We start from the raw sequence: 21,604 nt of genomic DNA, 5'->3' as shown, positions 1-21,604 counted from the left end.
GAAAATAACCATCAATCTCCTAATTTGGGATTGATTGTGTAATTATTGGCTGTTGGAATGAGATTTGACCTCCTGCTCTGTTTGCTGTGTTATGGTGACCTGGCACTTAAACACACTGCGATTATCGATTTGGCCGCATCTTTAATTTGTTTATCCTTTTTTATAACCTTTCCACTGTTCCCATTGTGTCCAATCTGAGCCCGGCTAGATGTCTGAGAGCCAGAGAGATGAGAGAGGCGAGCAGAGAGGGAGACAGAGAGAAGACTCAAACAACAGATACAAGGATGATTCATATGTAAGAGGTGAGTGGTGTATCCTGGTAGATTTTGGCTTTATTCAAACTGCTCATTGTTTAAAACCATTGTCCTAATGTTTCTCATTTCCACAGTGATTTGATTTACTGCAGGGTCTCAGGTGTATTCAATAATCTGGCTACAAATAGACCGCTTGTACGTCATGCTGGTAGTGTGCTGAGTATCAGCTAAATGAAACTGTTTACTTTACAGTTGCTTTTTCTCTGGACACCAGCTGCAACCAATAAAATCTTTTCAATTTAAGAAAAAGGTGAATTGGGAAGTTATTTGGGAATGACTATTTATCTGTCCATCCTCCATTCCTTCTGCACATTAGTGGATATGTATTAGAGGAAATAAGAGACAGGCTGCAGGGGGAAAAAAAGCATGGAGGTTGGGAGGAGTCTTTTTGGGTGTTTTTTTCTTTTTTTCAGCTTGGTGGGCGGAAGCTCAAGACAGATAGGGCAAAGGGACTGGGAGAATAGTGGACTCTTCAAGTTGCCTGACAGGCTTTATTGGAAAAAAAAGGCAGGAGAGACAGCAAGAGAGGGAGAGCAGCACTCCACTCCCCCTCCCAGCAAATGGGAGAGCAAGTCTAAATCATGTTGCATATCAGTGCTGTTGTGCTGTGATGTTGCTCAGGCAGAGCCCGGTGCAGAGCAGGCAGCCTTGCGGACCAGTAGTCAGACCGAGGATCAACCCAGCCTTCTCAGAGCTGGAGACCCTCTCCCCACAGCGTCCCTCGCCTCCCCTGCGTGCCCCCCTCAGTGACATGTACCCCGAAGAGAGCCGGGAGTCCGGAGGGGTAGCCACTGTGGACTTCCTGGAAGGGACGTACGACTATGCCGCCCCCACCCCTGCCCCGACTCCTCTTTATAGCCACTCCACCCCTGGCTACTATTCTGCTCCTCTGGACGCCCACGGACCACCCTCAGATGGCAGCCTTCAGTCCCTGGGCAGCGGGCCCACCAGTCCTCTTGTGTTTGTGCCCTCCAGCCCCCGGCTCAGCCCCTTTATGCACCCTCCCAGCCACCACTATCTGGAAACCACCTCAACACCCGTCTACAGGTGAGGAAAGATCATTTTTCTTCATTGCGGAGCACCAGAGTAGAGAAAGTGTCTGTTTTGTGCTTGGAAAAAAGTTATTTTTGTAGAGTCTGCATCAACAGGTATGAATTACTTTATTTTTAAATGTAGTAAAGTATCTCGTTGCAGGGAAGGTTATTTGGGAGAGATGGCACTCCAGTGCCTGAATCTTGTTCGGTCAGTTTTATTTTGTACTCCAGTGATTATTTTACTGATATGAGAGGTGCAATCAGATCATAGACCCTCCAGATTTATTTATTCACTGTGGTTCTTTTGCCAACACCATCATGATTTGAATAAAAAGTTAAAGAATAATATCCATGAATAAAAACACTATAAATCCTTACTTGGAGTTTCTTTATGAATGGTCGTAGGGCTCAGTATTCCCACATAAGTAGATTTAATATCCTTCACTCACAGCATCAGCGTTCTGTTCACTCCCCACAATGCAGTTATAAACAAAAAAATAATAATTATATAACTGAGTTGTTGTTTTTTTAATCTCTTGCTTTATACAAAACATTGCCACTATCTCTGTGGAAAGGATCAAGCTTCGCCCGGGTTTCTAATTCCAGAGATTAAGGACTTTGTCAAGGACCTTGAAAAAGGAACAATACGTAAGAACAACAGAAGTGCTCGTACAGATTGTTTTCTGGCTCAGGTGGAAAATAGCACTCTGTTTCTGTCTCTGCCACTGTCAGAGTAAAGTTGCTGTGATAAATGTCAGAACTGATCTGTAATTAAGTAGTTGCTAACTTTTTATGTAAACAAAGATAAAGGCAAAATATAAGACAAAAGTCAATTTTTTGCCAGTGTCCACATATGTTATGGAAAAGAGCTATTAACATTATTTAATCTGCATTACAGTTTAGTACTTTTATTTAATCTGTTCCTCATGGCAGGTCCAGTGTCCCATCCAATCAGCAGCCGGTTCCCAGAGACGATCAGTGTGGTACCAGTGACGACTCGTACGGTGTGGGGGAGTCGGGGGCTGGAGTCGGGGCTGGTGGTGGCTTTGACATGGCCAAAGAGATGCGTTTCTGTGCCGTGTGCAGTGACTATGCCTCTGGGTACCACTATGGGGTGTGGTCCTGTGAGGGCTGCAAGGCCTTCTTTAAGAGGAGCATCCAGGGTAAGTAACCTTTAATATTCCTCAGTGCTGACCGAACCAAATCTAACTGACATCACTGTTACAACAAATGTTAATACATTTTTTCAGTTGCACTTTATTTTATAATACACTAGTACCACACATCAAGCTGTACTTTGATTCAGATTAGACAAAAACTAGAAATAATGTGGTCTGTTAGACCTTTTATTAGACACATACTAAACTTTATTTGAGTGTATTTTAGGGAGACATTACAACTGAACTGAACTGTAAACTAAAGTGTATTATTTTCCACAGTTAGACCCTTATTATATTTTATTAGAGGGTAATTAGAGACATATTACAATAGAATTGTACTAAAAACTAAAGTGAAATCATGTGTCTGCTTTAATGAAGATCTAATAAAGTGTCTCATGCTGTCTAATAAAGAATATTATTTCTAGTTTTTGTCTAATTTGATACAAAGTAGAGCTTCTTCTGTCTTATTAGTGTACTGTAAATAAAAGTGTGACCCTTTTTAAAGTGAAATACACCAACAAACAAATTTGCTTTGACTTTGATAGTGCATTTTGCTTAAGAATTAAAATTAAATGCTTTGGCATAATCTGTCAAATCAGATATTTTAACCAGTATTTCTTGGAATAGTAAATAATGATATGAATTTCTCCAGTATCGATGGATGTAATTCTCAAATGTTACCTGTATAGTTTTCATATTTCATGCAAAAATGCTGAAGAATTTTCTCAAATTCTACACATAAACTACACTTAATTAGACAAATAAATGCTCATAAGTGATTTTTTTATGCCATCTATTGTGAAAAATATGCCCATGTGAAAAAAAAGAACAATACAATAGTCCAGGGCCTCCCAAACTTTTTCATATCAAGGACCCTCACATTAGACTATGAACCCCTAATCTGAGAGGGTTTTGTGTTTACGAATCTAAACATAGTGACTCATTGATCAAACAAGGATCGCTTTTAATTATAGTCGGTCAAATTGGCAAACTCTACTGCTTTTCTTGTTGTTCCAACTTCCAAAAAATATTTTTAAAATAATTTTATTCCTCCTTTTGATGTGGATCCCCTACAACCCACCCGAGGACCCCAGTTTGAAAACTACTGCAGTAATCACTCATAAAAGTTTTCCTGTCAGTGAGCAAAAGAAAATTTAGAGTGTTTTAATCAGGCACATGTGAGAATCTGAAGAACATCCAAAAAAGAAAAAGTGAAAGTCTGGCTGTAACAGGACGATGATTTAGTTTGCCAGCTGCTCGGTCGGCTCATGGTACTGAAGTGAACTGACTGAAACCTTAACAGAGACATAAACAGCCAAACTGGAACGCAGCAGAGGAGAGAAAGTGGGAATAAATGTGTCATAGGTTTTGACATTGTGAAAGTGAGAGCTGTTAAATTTTAAGGGAACAGAATTTAAATTTCATCAGGTTGTTTTTACAGCGTTATGATTTTCACTCACAGGTTTGTTTTAACCATTTCTTCTTCTGTTTGTATTTGAAAACGTTTTATAAGACATAATGTGCAACCCAGAATAGAACATAATAGAATAGCTTTATTTGAGACATGTTAAATATATATATATATATATGTAAAGAAAATATAATATATAATACACTAACTCTTGAGAATTTAGAGAAAACAGTATTTTGAGGAGGCTTTGATTTTTACTCTTCATTTATGCTGAGAAAATATATTATAAAAGATCAAACTCTTGGCTGTTAAACCTTGTAATGGGCCTAACTCCTAGTGATTTAATTTTTCATTAAAAAGCATTTATTGTGGCTGAGGACATGAATTCTGTCAACTCTGTCAGACACACATAAAGTCATTGTATTATTATATAAAACACAGGAAATGTTTAATGTTTTTTGTTGCATTAAATACAAGACTATTTAATAAGTTGTATAATCAAAAAGTTTGACATGTTTTTATTCAAGAAATACATACTATTATAATGTTCCCCCCTTATAATTTCTTTTGATAAGTATTTTTCCTTGGGATAAACAACATATAATATCCTTTATAACACAAAGAACACACACATTAGGTGTACCATAAAATTATTTGTTGACATAACCATATTTTATAAATGAATACAACAGAAGAAAAACTCATGTCAGTTATGTGTCAGGAGCATGTTGACTGGGCCCAAGTGGGGCATTGACTTTTTATTATTACTTTTTAATTGAATTGACTAGAATTTAAAAAAGTTCTAATTTCAGCAACATTATTTAGTTATTAAAGAGAACCGAGAGCATAGACGTCAGCTCTGTAAGATGGAATATCCGACAGAGTTGACAAAATGTGACACATTTTCATTTCCCATCGTAGCTGTAGTGAGCAGCCATTTAGTTTTTTAAAGTTGCTAAGAGATCTCTTAATGCTTATTCAAAATCCACAGTTTTAATATTTCTTATTTAGTTTTCATTTAGAAGAGCTACAGAATTGACTTGTTATGGCTTATGGTCATTTTTTAAACCAGGAAGTGAAGACTAAAAAAACAGCATGCACATCCAAAAACAGTAAGTACTGGGTGCTGGACAGAAGAACAAATACAAAAATACAAAAATAAGTCAGCACACCAGAAACTGCTCCTTTAAGACATTTAATAGTACCACATGTGATGTTTCGGGTACTAGCCCTTCATCAGACATGAACAAGATGAAGACACACACCTCTATTTATACAACCAGTGGTGGTCACCCCACAGATCATGTGATCACACATGCAGATATACAAAGTACAACACACTGCAGAAACAATACAAAATTGCAGAATTAGAAATACATGTACAAAAATTCATTTACACAAAAAAAGTACATTTACAAGCAAAGTATATTTACAAAGAATATTTACAAAGAAGGGGCCAGCATTTTCATTAAAAATATATTTTAAAATAAAGGTGATTATAATTGCACATTATTATACCTATTTTGTCAGTTGTTATTGTTAAGTTTAGATTTTGAAGGCTTTTGAATTTGTGAACTCTTGTCTGGAACAAGGGCAAATTTAGAAATAAAAGAAGAGAGCAGAACAAAACATGTAATTAGAGTGTTAGTAGCAATCATTTTTAAAGTTTAGTGATAGAATTTGATTTGTCCCAGTTTTCAAGAATGGGTAAACAATATAACAAAAAATAACCAATTTAGTTAATAGTAAACACAACAGTAAACCTCCATGCAGACAAAAGCATCATGTGCTGTTGGTGGCTTAGTCATGTTTGTGATGTTTTGTCATATCGATAAGTCTGGCAATGGAAGACTGGTCATAAAGAAACCAATAGTCTCCATGGCAATGACAAAACCAAGATGCCACTTTTTAATTTTCTCCATCTGAGATCCATTTCTGAATGGGAATGGAGTGTTCCTGGCTACTAAATAACCTAAATCTGAACTGAACACTGGAGTGCGGAGCTTGAGGTAATAGATTTTTTTTCCATCTCAGGTCACAATGACTATATGTGCCCAGCAACCAATCAGTGCACTATTGACAGGAATCGGAGGAAGAGCTGCCAGGCTTGTCGTCTTAGGAAGTGTTACGAAGTGGGCATGATGAAAGGAGGTGGGTAGAAGCACCGACAGACAGCAGAGTTTCCATCTTTTCCAAGACCAATCTCCTTTTGTCGCTTGTTTTATTTTATATGTTCTTCTCTGCAGTTTTCTGTCTATTAGTAAATAGAGGTGCAACAATTAGTCCATTAAAAATAAATTAGTTGCCAACTACTGAATAATTGTTTTTTTGTTGTTTTTTTGTCATTTTTCAAGTAAGTTTCAGTTTTGGACTGATGGTTGGATGAAATAACTTTGCTGGGATTGACATTTTATAGACTAAATAATTAACTGTTAAAATAATCAGCAAAATAATTGATAATGAAAGTAATTTAGTTGCATTCCTACTAGTAAATTTGCATTACGTTATTATGTGTTACCTTATTGTTTTTGCTTTTTTCTTGCTTCAGTTGTTTAAAAAGGCTTCTGTGAATGTTTTTGTTCTTTCTTCTTGTTTTTCTCCAATAGAAGTGTTTGTGCAGCAAAAACTGTAAGAAACTCACAAAACTCAGCAGTCGCATAACAAAATCCAAACACTTCTCAGGCAAAAAAAATGACACTCACTGACCTCAAGGTGGTGCTTTAACAACAAATTTTATGTTTTCGCAATTATCAGCTCGGCCTAGACACAAAATTGTTTCACATTTTAATCTCTCAGTTCATCTGCACATTTGCCCATTTTGTTGTCTGCTGTTATTATTTTTTCTCAATTTTATCAAAATCCCATTTTTATGAACTCATTACAGACCGTCGGGCCAGTTGTTCTGAAAATGAGTCAAGATCCTCTGCAGACCTTTGTGATTTTAACCTGCTGCCCCCCTGTTAAAACCTGCGTAAAGGTCTTGTCTGTATATTATTTTTCTTTCAGCAAAATAAGATAATTTTGATTCCAATCTTCTGAGCAAATTTCCAAACTAATTGCCGTCCCCCAGACATGGCTTGTTGCTGAGAGGCCTGGCTCACATATGAGAGCGCTGGTGGATGCAGATAAGCTTGAGACTAACTTTAACATGACCTTGAAGCGATTTCCTCTCAAGGAGTACAACTACTGATTAACACACACCCACATTTTTGTTTTCATTCTTCTTGAATCACACAGGCATCCATTTAATCTGCTCTGCTGAACTTTGTGGTATGAACAGGATATGTGGTGACGTGTGCGTCTGGAAAAAGCCTGACGATGTGTTTCTGTGTGGTTGTGTGCATGCGTGTCTGCATATCTCTGCGCAACTGCATGTTATTTAGTATTAAGCCCCTGCTGTGTGCTTAAGGTGTGCGCAAGGACCGTGGGCGTGTTTTGCGGCGTGACAAACGACGGACCGGCACCAGCGACAAGGCCTCTAAGGACCTGGAGCACAGAACAGTGCCTCCTCAGGACAGGAGGAAACACAGCAGCAGCAGTGCTGGTGGTGGAGGAGGAAGATCATCTGTGATCAGCATGTCTCCTGACCAGGTGCTCATCCATGTGGAGACAGTGATATTTGTTTTTGAAATGCCTTGTTGTGGTGTTGGACACTATCTGGATCTGAAAGAAACATTAGGAATCATCCTCCAGGGGCCGTGAATATTCGTACTAAGTTTCAGGGCACAGTGGGTTCTGGATGAATTTACCGACAGATTGTTAATCTACCGCTTCCTCAGGTGCTCCTCCTGCTTCAGGGTGCCGAGCCACCGATACTGTGCTCCCGTCAGAAGTTGAGCCGACCCTACACCGAGGTCACCATGATGACCCTGCTCACCAGCATGGCCGACAAGGAGCTGGTCCACATGATCGCCTGGGCCAAGAAGCTTCCAGGTACTGCTTAGATTGGCCGTATTGTATTTGTCGGCCGATATATTATATTATCATATATCAGTATTGGCATGTGTGCAGATATGGGAACTGTTTTTATAGAACATATAATTCAGAAAACAGTGCTCTGGGTGATTTAGATTGAGCACAGTGGTTAAAATTTATGAGACAGGAGGAGCTACCTGGTAGGTGTAATGATGAGAAACTATGCTTCCTGTTTGACAACAACATTGACAGAGTGCAAAAATAAACAGCATAACATTTAAACACAGACAGTTACTGAAAACATAAACATTTATTTTAACTTCATATTAAGTTTTCAGTAACATAATCAGGGCTCAGGGCCTCAATTAAAATTGTTCTTAGATTTGTACTTGAACTTAGTCTGAAGATCACTTCTGATGGTATGCTTAATTTTGATTCTTAAAAGATACTAAGATCTATCTCAAATTAATGACACCTGCCGTACGATCAGGGATTTCTCCTCATATAATGCAGCACAAAACCAAACCAAAAGAGAACAGCAAACAAACAAACTTTTTGGAAGCTGAAATCATGGCGATGGTGGAGGAGACTGAAGCTTGGCAACACATATTAAGACAAACGTAGCCACGGAGTGTGTCGCTATTAATTCCCCACATCTTTAATTGATGACTCCTGTCACATTGTTCTTAAAGTTAATGCAAAGTTCCCCACATGCTGCAATATGCCGACATAACTTACAGGAAGATCACTTTAGTCAAGTCTAGAGTTTGCTTAGAGATAAGATCATTTCCATGTTGCAGTCGCAAAATTCTTGGAAATATTGTAGCAGATATTATATTTACTTTTAGTTGTTGTTTCTGATTATTTTTTAACCTCGCAGCTAACTGTCCACACATTTGGCCTCAAGCTTATGCCTGTAGTTTTGGATAGATGTTCAGAAATAGTGCATAGGTGAGGGCAGGTGCACAACATGTGAGTCAGGTCTGCTCGAGGTTCACAGTGACACCTGTTGCATGTCTTGTCCAAATTAGGATTTCAAAAAACTCGGAAACGGCGTCTTTCTTAAAGACTTGAATGTAGAGATATATTGTGTGACAGAGGTGATGGCCCTCGATTGTTGTCTGTTCGACTGCTGAGGCAACAGCAAGGTGATGGGAGACCTTTATAGTGGAAGCACACACACACACACACACACACACACACACACACACACACACACACACACACACACACACACACAAACACACAAACACACAAATGCAGAGCCATTACAGCAACCGTAATTGCAGTCATCACCTTTGAGAGGATTGTTTGGCCAATCTGCTGGCACCCCATAGAGCCTAAATGCGGTATAGGACACATCACCCTTTTGTATGCACCCACACACACACACACTCTCACACGTACACACATGACAAGCTCTCTAAGTGAGTAAATCCTGATTTTGAGGTATTACAACCTTGTGCGTCACTAAAAGCCCAAAGGCACACAGTTTTAATTGCGAGGGGTCCCAAACAGGGTACAGAGGGGGACAATGGGAATGAATTGGCTGTAATTACATATGAATTGAGACAGCTGAGTGCCAGCGATAAGGCTTCTTATGAGAGCACAGAGATTGCAGATGGTTTCATTTAAGTAGCCATTCCCCGCCGCAAAACAAGAGCGTGCATGTTTTTCTGTGTGGGATTAAAGGTGCACAAACATTTAACTCTGTGTGTGTTAATATTCCCCGCCACACTGCAGTTAACACCCACCGCTTCAAATAATCAGCACTGCTGTAACAACAACACTTTACATTTAATTACTGTGATCAGGATACAACACATGTTGTTCAGTGTTAATGAATAAGTTAAGTTTTTAGTGACGATTATTTGGAGTTTACTTGTAAATAGTGTTAAATCTGCTCTAACTGTCATCTGTCGGTCACGGTCGTCCTTTAACAAAAAAGCTTGTTAATGTGCACTTTATTTCTGGTAACACTTCATAATAAACATCATTAATAAATGTTAAATTGATAGTTGATATCATTTATGACATGGCAACATATTAAGGTGCTTATAATAAGCATTAGTTATAGGTAATAAGACCCTAATAAGGTGTTTATTAAAAAATTGTTATTAATAATTGTGTTAATCTTAAAATATGAGCATAAACATGTTTGTTGTTAGATAATAAGACAGTTATAATCACCTATTATGAACAGTTTATACTGTATACTGCTTAAGAACATTAATAAAAGCCTTGTGAATTTCTCAGAATTGTTCATAATAGCAACTTAACAGACTAACTTACATAATGTCATTGCTAAACCCTTACTAAGCTGTTATTGTTGCTTTATCAAGATATCCACATACTGTGTTAATAATAGCATCATAAACATTTTTATTGTTAGATTATACAAAGGAAACACTTTGCACATCTGTTAGATAAGATAGTTTCGTTGGAGAGAGGCAACTAAAAAGGACTCTCACACAGTCTGACTTGCAATATATCAACATCATCATCAGGCAAACATTTGCCTGATGAAAGTCTAGTAGCAAAATGTCACAAATAAACAATATATTGCAAGTTACATAGTGTGCAGGAGTCCTTTTGCAACGTATTGTTAAGATTATACAACATTTATTAGCACAGTGTATAGACTCCTCAATAATGTTAATAAAAGCCTTATAAGTATTTGTAACACTCTTACTCTGAGTACTTTCCTCTCTGTCTTCAGCTGTCACTGTCCAGGAAAGGCAAAAAGCCTCAAAATAAATTTAATAATTAAAAGATAAGTTGATCAGCTGTTTATAAATGTCTAGCACTGTTTTCTGTCAATGTAAAGTTAAGCCTGTTATCTTGAAAACAAAAGCCCACTGCTCTAAAAATACACAGTTGGAGTTAAGCAATTGCCTCCTTTACTGAATGCTTTACTGCTTTGCAAGACTCTCCTTATAATACTTTATAAATGGTTAATAAATACTGTATAGTGCATCTATAAACATTATTTGGATAGCCTTTATAACATTGCAACTGATGTTCATAATACTTAATAATTGAATAATAAATGTTTTATAAAGCTTATATAAACGTAATTTGAATGTTTGTTGACAGTAAAATAACCAAGTCTTAATGTTGATTATTTTAAAATGTTACCATGTTTTTTTTTTTAGGTTTCCTGCAGCTGTCCCTCCACGACCAGGTGCAGCTGCTGGAGAGCTCCTGGCTGGAGGTGCTGATGATCGGGCTCATCTGGAGGTCCATCCACTGTCCCGGCAAACTCATCTTCGCACAGGACCTCATATTGGACAGGTAGCGACGAATACTAGCCCGACTTCTGTGCAACATGCACCTTTCTATACTTCTTTATCTCTCACTCCCTCCCTGCTTTTTCTCCCTATTTCTCTCTCCCCCGTCACTCTCACACGGATCTTAAGAGTGATACATCAGCATTGTAGATTTTCCATTTCACACCTTGCTTGCCATTGTGCCATCCCAACACGCCTGTCATAGAGTGAAAGACTAATTACATGTTCCCCATGGAGAGAAGAGCAGCCTCTCCCTAACCTGAAATACCACCCCCATCATTACAGTGCTGATCTGGCAACCAGGACAGAGATTTAATCAAAGCCTCAATGCAAGGAATGATGGAAAAGGAAGAAGGACGCAGGTAGAGATGACGGAGAAGGAGGTGGAGGAGAGAGAGCTAAGTGACGAACAGAGAGGAGAAGAAAATAGAGATGCAGGGAGACATGAGACATAGCTGTTTTCTGCTTTGCAGGCACAGCCTGTTCCCTCCACCTCCCCCCCATGTTCAAAGTAAACAAGCTCACCAAACCCAGCTCAGAGAGAGAAAGAGACAGACATACACAGACAGACAGACAGACAGACAGACAGACAGACAGACAGAGCTTTTACCCTCTGATGTGCCTGATGGTCCCATTTGATTCAAAAGTGTATTAGAGAGTATTATCTCTAAAACCTGGTCCCCATATGAGTGTCCTCACCAATTGGACATGATGACTAAAACGCTGTGGGTCAGGGTTGACAAATTCCCTTGGCTCTCTGCTTCAAGTTTATCTTGCTCTCCAACCACTGGATATCACCCATCTCTCCGTCACTTTTCAACTGTGCCGACAAATGGAGCGTCACAGTGATTCAGTCCATTAGTTGTTTATCTGGCCGCTCTTTGGATAGTTTCATGGTCGCAGATGAAGTCAGAACCCAAGTTCTGAGCTGCAGCGCTGCACTGTACGAGGAAAAACCAAACCGTTTTTGTTTTGCTTATTGAAATGTTCAAGCTGTATATGGATCAGTAGTTCAGTTTCTAAGTTTTAATGACCTTTCTTGACAAATCCAAAAAGTTTAGATGCTGTGTAAAAATGTAAATAAAAACATGATGCAATGATTTGCAAATCTTTTTGGACCTCTGTTCAATTGAATACAGTTCAAAGGCGTGATATTTAAGTATTTATATGAATTTGATGCCTGCAACATGTTCCAAAAACACTGAGACGGGAGAATATTTACCATCACCTTTTCTTTTAACAACACACAGTAAGCATTTGTGAACCGCGGACACTAATTGTTGAAGTTTTGAAAGTGAAATTATTTCCCATTCTTACTTGATATACCACTGTTGTTTTTTTTGACGGGTCAGTCTAGTACCTGAACTCTTTACCTATGAAGCCACACTGTTGTAACACATGCAAAACGTGTCTTTTCATTGTTCTAGTATAATATCTTGTAGAAAGTCATGTCGGTTTTCGGACTTGTCCCTTATGTACAGAGATTTTTCTGGATCCTCTGAATCTTCGATGATATTATAAATTGTAGACTCTGAAATCCCAATTCCTTGCAACTGTGCACTGAGAAACATTGATTGGTTTACCCTGATATTTGTACCATAACCCTAAACAATCACTTGTCATGCATAACATTAACCAACACAAAGAAATGAAGACACTGAGCACCAATCAGAGGCAGAGTAGAGCAGGTCATGACTTTGCCCTGCCAGAAAAAAAAACAAAAAAAAAAAACAGTATCTCTAGCCCTGTGTAAAATAACCATAGTTCAGTGCCTAATATATATCTTTTTTTTTTTTCAAGATAAAAAATTAGCATTTTAGGGTGATCTTTTATCATGACCACCTGTCAAAATTTGAGAGAAATAAACCTTTTGTGTGCATAGAAGAAGTCTTAGATATTTTGCCTCAACTCATGAAAAATGGCAGCAAAAACAAAAGTGTTGTGTTTATGTTTTTGTTGACTGTATCTCTATACCTGATGAGATAAACAGATAGTAATAGTAAGCATTCTGAATTAATGTTCTATGCATTGAGATCATTTATTCATGTGTGACTTACAGAGTTTCAAATACAAAAGGAAAGAGAAATTCAAACTCTAAAGTCTAAACCACATTCCTCATGTTTTCTCTCATGCTGTCCTTAAGGAACGAAGGCGACTGTGTCGAAGGCATGGCTGAGATCTTCGACATGCTGCTGGCCACCACGTCCCGCTTCCGCATGCTCAAACTCAAACCTGAGGAGTTTGTCTGCCTCAAAGCTATCATCTTGCTCAACTCTGGTGAGGCAACATATGTGTTTACAATTTAAGTCGCTGTCTTGTGAAACATTTTCAGAGAAACTGAGAGCAAACAGATGCCTGGAAACTGTGATCGTGGACAGCAGAGACACTTCTCTAATAACAGCATACTGAGTACTTATCCTCAGCAGATGCTGGTCAGCACACCCGCAGTTTGGGGAAGAAGAGAGGCATACAGGAAATAAGCATTTTAATGCTGTGGACAGAGTCGGCAGCAAAAGGTATTTTAGCCCCTTAAAAAAGGTCAATATAAAGAAATCAATATCAGTAGTAGTAAAAGTGTACGCTATATCTAGAATATTTTCACTGCTTTACCTCGCCACCAGACAGCCTTTTCTGATGGGAAACAGCCATTATATAAGCCAATTACCGCTCTCTCCAAACCAGCAAAACTCCATGGGTGAAATCAGTAATTATACCTTGCAGTTTCCGGTGCTACTTCTGCCTCGATCTGTTAGTTTATTTGCGTTACTGTGCAACTTTGGTGTTTTAAAAGGTTAATTAAGATTCACCGAACTTACATAATAACACCAACAAGCTAACATATCAAGGCAGCGGCAGAGTAGCGGCGCCTTTGTTCTGTAAGGTAAAATGACTGATTTCGCCTATGAAGTTTGGTTGGTCTGGAGAGTGTTATATAACAGCGCTTTCCCGTTGGAATTGGTTGTCTGGCAGCAGAGTAAAGCAGTGAAAATATTCTAAATGCAGGGTACAGTTAGACTGATACTTATTTTTTTTAGGTGGACCTTTTTTAAGTGGCCAAAATACTTGGTGCTCCTGACCCTGTCCACAGTAGAATATTGTTTAGCTTCCATGCTAAGCAGTGTACTAGCTGTTTCTCAAAACTGGTGCTGTGCTGTCTGCTGTATCTAATACACTATTGTTAAGTACCTCATACACCCCCCCATCAAATAATTTTTGAGGTAAACTACACAGGATTTTCCTAAAAAAAAAAAAACAGAGTGTAGACTCATAAATATAATCTCTCTCAATTATCACTTTTGACCCACTGGAGGTGTGTGATGGTGGCTGTATCCACAGAGATCCTGCCCTCTGCCTGCGCCTCCGTGTTTTCACATTAATGTGCTGTTTTCGGGACACTTTACTAAGCCAAAGTGTCAGTACTGTGATGTGGGAGTGAGACTCAACAATCAACTGTCTTTCTGGTGCGTTTATAGAAAAGAACTGACAAATCCTGCGTACTGTACCTTTAATTCCTTAATTTAAAACACAGTTTTGCTAGCATGCACACCACTTTGTCGCATGTTTCTGTTCCCCAGAGTAAATACCGAATGGCTTCAAACTAACTACACCCACAGAGGTGTTGGTCTGAACGCTACTCAGGCACATTTAGGCGGACAGAGTGTTCTGGAAAGGCCTGTACCGTCAATATGCCTGATAACTGTTCCCATGACAACATGAGACGGCACAGAGGGTTGTGTTTGTCCCGGTGATTGAGATATTCTATATGGGAAACTGAGTAGACTGAAATACCAGCGAGATGACACTGCTGGCACAGCTGCTAGAGCTGCTGAAGTTGAAGTTTTAATTGCTATTTGGGCAAAAACATCTGCAGTTAATGCCCTGGCTTTATATGCATGTGTGAGTCAGATGTTTTATCAAGTAAAAGTTGTTTTTTGTGTTTTTAGCTTGAATCTCTTGCAAGTGGTGTCTAAAAGAGAGGTCCATTATTTCTTCTCTCCATCAGGTGCCTTCTCTTTCTGCACCGGCACAATGGAGCCCCTCCACGACGGCACGGCAGTGCAGAACATGCTCGACACCATCACGGACGCTCTCATACATCACATCAGCCAATCAGGATGCTCGGCTCAGCAGCAGTCGAGGCGGCAGGCCCAGCTGCTCCTCCTGCTCTCCCACATCAGGCACATGAGGTGAAATCAAATTAGAAAAGGTCTCTTTTGTGTTTTTTTTCACCATATTAAACTACTTCTATTTCAACATGTTCTGCTGATAGTTGGTGTATTAACTACAGTAGATGTGGTCGACATGCCCCCAGTTTGGAGAAGCAGAGAGGAGCACCAGCACAGAAGCTAATGTATTCTAGTCACTAAGAAAAAAGAAATCTCAACCAGACTCCATCTGCAAGGACAGTAATTTTACCTCGCAGAACATGTGAGTCACTGGTCTGCCGCTGCCTCAGTCAGTTAGTTTAGTTGTGTTATTGTGTGACTTTGGTGAATCCAAACTACCCTTTTAAAACACTGAAGTCACACAATAACAAGTTTACAAATTAAGTCAGCGGTAGACCAGCAAATCCTGTATTCTGCAAGGTGAAATGACTGAGTCTGGTTGAGTGAGAGAGCGACATTTTATCTTATATAACAGCAGTTTCCTGTCAGAAAAGGCTGTCTGATGGCAAAGTAAAATGGTGAAAATATTCTAAATATAGCATACACTTTTTTAAGGTGCTAAAATACATTTTACTACTGAACCTGCCCACAACAGTTCGTTGCTTAGCTTCATATACTGGTACTCCTGCTGCTTCTTCAAACTGGAGAAGACTGTGTCTATTAAGTGTCTGTTGAAGAGAGAAAGGGGTCCTACACTCTATCAAATGTTTTCACAGCTCCTCTGACTGTGTGCTTGATGAGTGGAGCTTCACTCATTAACACACTGATTCATGAACTCGCTATAATTCCTCGTCTCCCTTTTGTTTACGCTGCCTGCAGCAACAAAGGCATGGAGCATCTCTACAGCATGAAGTGCAAGAACAAAGTGCCTCTGTACGACCTGCTGCTGGAGATGCTGGACGCTCACCGCATCCACCGTCCAGACAGACCGGCCGAGTCCTGGTCCCAGGCCAACAGAGAGCCTCCCTTCACCACCAGCAGCAACAATAACAGCGGCAGCAGCAGTGGAGGAGGAGGAGGAGGAGGAGGAGGAGGAGGTGGAGGCTCCTGTTCAGCTGGTTCAAGTTCCAGAGTCAGCCATGAGAACGTGAGCAGCCGAGCCCCAACAGGTCCCGGTGTCCTGCAGTACGGTGGGTCCCGCTCTGACTGCGCCCACATCCTATGAGACAGAGCACAACAAGCAACATGTGAAGGTCAAAGGTCATTTAATGGATGATGTGTGGAGAGCGTAGAACAGAGTGAAAGATGAAGTTTGCATCATGAGTAAATTATTTAAAAAATTAAGTGATTTTATAGTCGTAGCTGTTTAGGGAGACATTTTTCCTTTGCACTACTCCAGTTCACCATAATGTGAGCTTCAATGCAGCTGATCTTCTGCGCTGCCGTTCATAATATCTGTGATTTTGAGTCCGTCTCAGACAGCTTTACAGTACAGCTTCTTATTTCCAGGTGTTAGGTTATATTGTGGCACTCTCTCAGCTACGGTGATTTTAAAATGATGAGCAGCTAATTTTTCTTCGTATTCGCTTTGACCAAAGTGCACTTCCTCTTGGGTTTAAGGGGCTATTGGGCATTATTTCTACTTTTACACTTTGATGATGATTCCACACTAAACTATGATAAAACTGGTTAAAATGAATGTGTAATGATGTTTGAATTTAAAGCCAAAAAAGAATTGGAGGTCCAGTGTGTAAGATTTTAAGATTTCTTGGCAGAATATGGCAGAAATGGAACATAATATATTAGTATATCACCCAAAAATAAGAATCGCTGTGTTTTTATTGCTTTGGAATGAGCCATCTATATCTATAGAGTGCGTGGGTTCTCTACCGTGGAGGCTGCCATGTTGAACCGCCATGTTTCTGCAGTAGTCCAGAACAGACAAACCAAACACTGGCTCTAGAGAGGAGACTCAGACTGGCAGCACAGCTCCCCCTCCCTGAAGTTGAATTTGAGATCCCTGTCACCCCTACATGCTTGGAAGGGGAGGGTGAGGCAAGCGGTAGTCAGTTGGTTATATGCCAATAATCCTACACACTGGTCCTTTAAACTCCAATATCATTAAGGACTACATGTCAGGTATCGTGTCTTATGCGCACAAATTTTTAACTTGATATACTTGGAAAAAACATATTTGAATGATGAAATTATGAAATGAACAGTGGCTGAGGATATATCTGTTTAATTTTGAGTGGCTTGAAATGTCACAATGAAATCCTAGAGCACTGAAAACATAATGAAGGAAGCCAAGCTTTACTTTTGGGTAACTTCACCCTATCTTCAGCTTTTTGTCTATAGTAGGTTTGTTCTTTATGCTTACTTGCACCAAAGTTTTTTCTGAATTTGTCATGTCTTAAATATGTGTGTTTGTGTGTGTGTGAGAGTGTGTGTGAGAGAGAGAGAGAGAGAGAGAGAGAGAAAGAAATCTGTGAGCTCTGAGTGGCTCCAAGCTGATTTGAGGCATAGATTTTTGTCTTGATGCAGTTGTTCAACATATCAACCAGCTACAAACTATTCATCCACTCATCCAGTGATTACATGTTGAGTTTGACTGGATTTACACACCTCCAAAAACCCAGATATTATTAGTTGTATGTCCGCTGTATGCAATTGTTTTTATTTGTTGATACAATTAAGAAGATATCTGACATGGACATAAGGTTTTTTTCTTTATTTGCTGCTATACACTAAGTACAAGTGTAATAGGTTGTCAGAAAATAGTGGAAAAATATCCCTTGAGCCCAAAGTGACATATTCTTTTTATGCCCAACAATCAGATCTGTTTTGGAAATCTGGTCTAAATTGTTTCCTCGCCTGTGTTTATGACTTAAGAACAGGTAAAACAGGATTGCCAAGATAAATTCCTTAATTTTTTCTTTTAATCTGTGAAACAGATGAAAGAAAGATTTTGCCGGGATCACTTACCTAAGTTTCGTTTTTCTTTCGTAACCCTGGAAAAAAAGTTGTGGCAGGTGGAAAAAAATTGAGACGATACTTTTTTTTTTTCACCTGTTCTTAAGTCAGAAACTATTCAGATCAGACTATTTTTCAGAACCAAAAAAAAAAAAAAACATTGTAAATCCAGTCAAACCTGACTTGACTGTCATTTGTTTACTGTGCATAAAAATAAAAGCATTAATTGGGAAAATATTCTTCATCACCGTGTTTCTCTAAAGTTTGTGTGGCAAAAACAAGTGAAAGAATACACAGAAGTAAATATTTCATGTTTTATTATTTGCAAAGAGAGTATTCTTCATGAAGTCGGCATTAGCAAACTGTACATACATAAATAACCATTTTCATATTTCATCATTTTTTACAGATTCTGTTTTAACAAGGCAGTGATTCTGGTGTCTCATCACCGCAGAATAATTATCGCAGTTATTACAAAGCACACTATATTCATGTCACAGCTGTCTACTAAAACACTACCAGTGATTGTTTGGCTTTCTTAAAAGCAGGGGGGACTTTCAAGTGCATGCTCAAACAGAAAGATAAAAAAATAACTTTCAACAATAATATACAAATCAGTTGAAGTTTTTTAACAAGAGCTCATATGTTTTTTTTTGTTCATATTTGCCCCAGTTGATTAAATACTGAAATGAATAAAAACAGGAATACAAGCCTTGGCTTTTGGGGAAAGAAGTCGGCCATCTTGGCTGGACGGCTTCAGTGCAGTACCTTCGACAGTGCTCATGTCAGTGCTATAGGTTCAGATTTTAGCTTTAAAATCGTATGAAGACTTCATTTCCAAACTCAAGCCAGCAAAAAGACACTGAGCGACGTCTCATCCTTCAGAAAAATCTCCTGTCGAGTCTGAGTAATTCTTCAAATGTGTCTTTTGGAAACAAACTCTTCATCGTGAATGATTGCTACTCAGACTGCATGTATTACTGTACAGTTTGTCAGGTACAATATCCCACACTCAAGGTGGTGCTTTAGCTTCATCAATACTAACAATCTATGAACTGATTGAACACTAAATAAATAGTAGCAGCACTGGATATCATGGACAAAAAGCACGGTCGACTTTGGCTCCCAACAAACAGTATATAAATAGTGCTTTGTTTTTCGTTGATTTCACAGGTTCCTTCAGAAACCTTAAAAAATAATATACACATTTAAGTTAAAACAACGTGAAATATTTGGATTGGGGAAGGAGGAGGTCTCCAGGTGAAGGTCCATTTAGTCTGGAGAGCGGGTTTTAAAGGGTTTCAGGGTGTGCAATGTTAGTGAGAGAAGTCTTCATACCACCTCTGAATCACTTCATCATGCATGAAGCTCCCCAGCGAAGGGAACAGTTTGTAGCTTTAGGGCACGGGGTGAAGAGGAAACATTCACAGGAGTCAGTGGAGTCCTTGGCAAAGCAGTGGGTAAGACGATACTCAGCTGCGTCTTCTCATATGGGCGGAGGTCCGTTGGTGTAGCGCAGCATGGGATGGAAGGAGCGGGCGAAGTTGTTGGCGTGATGGCAGCTGTAGTCCTCCTCGGTCATGGGCACCAGGCAGGCCAGGCCGATGAGGAGCAGGAGCAGCAGCTGGACGGGGAGCGCAGCCCTGAGGACCCGCAGCAGGAAGGACTGGCCCTTGGCGGGGGAGGTGGTTGGCGATGAGGCGCTGTCTGGAAGGTCAGAACGGGAGGAAACGCAGCCAGCGGCGCCGGGTGATCTGCTCCGGCTGCAGGAGGACACAGACACAAGTTAAACACGGCAGAGAGCAGACCTGAGCTCACTAGTATTTGCAAATCACTGTTGTCAAAACCCCTTGATGGTTTTTCTTCTTTTGTGCTCATCTATGTAGTGAAAAATGCTCAAACATCATAAGAAAAGAATGACGATCACAGGTGGTTACAGACTTACTGCGGTCCAAATACTGAGTTGGAGCCATAGACTGAATATCAGAAATCCAATGTATGGTTGAAGCAAGTTGTTTCTCCCCTCTAGAAAGCTCTGCAGGCTGCAGAAGCTCTGCGGTTGCGTGACGAATGCAACATCATAAACAGACAACAAGGACAAGTTTTCCACTTAATCGATCAGCTGTTTATGACTGTATGTCACTCTGGATGTTGAGTTAAGTAACTGGCTGCCATCTGCACTGCCATATTGTTCAAATTAACCTTAACAAACATTTACACCCCTTCCAGGTTATTAATGATTTCTTATGACTCATAAAAAGACACTTACTCAGCATCAATTTGAAGTCTAATTAACGTGAAACAGTTATTGCACCCTGGAATAGAAATTTCAATGGGGAACACTGCAGCTGTAGCGTTTATAAGAGAAGCGAGTATTTCAACTTAACTTATTACCTTAATCTCTGATGACATATGGTCATTTTATGATTTATTACAGTACTGCTTCTTTAAAAAGTCTTAAATCCACATTTACTAATAAAAGGCCTTAAAAAGTATTAAACTGTCTTAAGTTCTGTTTGAGGTCTTAAATATTCCAATATCATGATGAAAAAATGTCATGATACCATGAAGAATTGTGACGACATCTACCATAATATTACATTCATTATGTTCATTCAATAAAAGAACTGCTACTGGCTGCTGAGTTGTTGTATAAACATACTTCAAACATTAAAATTTTTTGGGTACTGAGCTGCATGCTGGACAAAACATTTGAAAACGTCACCTTGGGCTTTAGAGAATGGTGATGAGCATTTTTCACTGTATTTTTACCAAACAATTAATTGAGAAAATAGCTGTCAGATTAATCAAAACTGAATATAATTCGCAGTTGCAATAAATCTGATAATTCTGATCATTTAAGTAGGTTAAAACAAACATGTCTGCAAATACTGTTTCACCCATGTCTGGTAAAAGAATGAATACACAACAAACACTCAACAAAAACACAGCAAATAGAACCAAACAAATCCAACAGGTAGAGAGATCGAGAGAGTCACAAATATGAACACAGAGACACACATGTACAGTAGACCTGCATACACACACAAAATGGGCACAAACACAAAAGAGAATCGACCATAAGCAGCCGTAGAGACAGTCGGCTGTGTCTCTCTGAGGGGGAAACACTCCGGCTTGAGTGCCGAGTGTGTGAGAGTTCAATGTCACGTCTCATTCCAAACAGATGCAGGAGAAACGCCAAATGCCTCTCTGGAGATTTCCACTGTTAGAGCCAAGACTTCAGGGGCAGGAACAGCATGTTCTCACTGCGACTCATCCTGACGGAGGCTGAAGGAGGGTCAGAAACGCCGACACTCCTCCAGCCTCCCCGATGCTGTGAGCAACACGAGACATCGAGTGAGTGTTTACGGGCCTTTCTACCAAACTGGTGCAAACTGCTG

At 39.5% G+C, this 21,604-nt stretch overlaps 2 protein-coding genes across 5 annotated transcripts in view; one reads left to right on the top strand and one right to left on the bottom strand.

The window, feature by feature from the left end:
• The first annotated feature begins 662 nt into the window (after window positions 1–662).
• esr1 (estrogen receptor 1) lies at window positions 663–18,440 on the top strand. The gene is made up of 9 exons (XM_084737575.1): window positions 663–1,361; window positions 2,282–2,511; window positions 5,954–6,070; window positions 7,329–7,510; window positions 7,699–7,852; window positions 10,990–11,128; window positions 13,268–13,401; window positions 15,128–15,311; window positions 16,110–18,440. Exons 1-9 carry the CDS (start codon window positions 925–927, stop codon window positions 16,453–16,455), a joined length of 1,923 nt encoding a protein of 640 aa, XP_084593701.1. The 5' UTR covers window positions 663–924; the 3' UTR covers window positions 16,456–18,440.
• Window positions 18,441–18,503: 63 nt separating this feature from the next.
• Window positions 18,504–21,604, bottom strand: part of LOC146314537 (nesprin-1-like) — a 37,059-nt gene continuing 33,958 nt past the window's right edge. For all 4 annotated transcript variants that reach the window (XM_084737570.1, XM_084737571.1, XM_084737572.1 and 1 more), the window contains one exon: window positions 18,504–19,966. In XM_084737570.1, coding sequence (XP_084593696.1) covers window positions 19,690–19,966 — 277 coding nt within the window. In that variant the 3' untranslated portion in view covers window positions 18,504–19,689. The remainder of the gene's footprint in view (window positions 19,967–21,604) is intronic.

This window comes from Lutjanus erythropterus, chromosome 15 (assembly GCF_056507025.1).
Source record: "Lutjanus erythropterus isolate fLutEry1 chromosome 15, fLutEry1.hap2, whole genome shotgun sequence".
Classification (NCBI taxonomy): domain Eukaryota; kingdom Metazoa; phylum Chordata; class Actinopteri; order Lutjaniformes; family Lutjanidae; genus Lutjanus; species Lutjanus erythropterus.
Note: the sequence above shows the minus strand (reverse complement) of the source record. Positions and strands in the feature narration are given on the sequence as shown.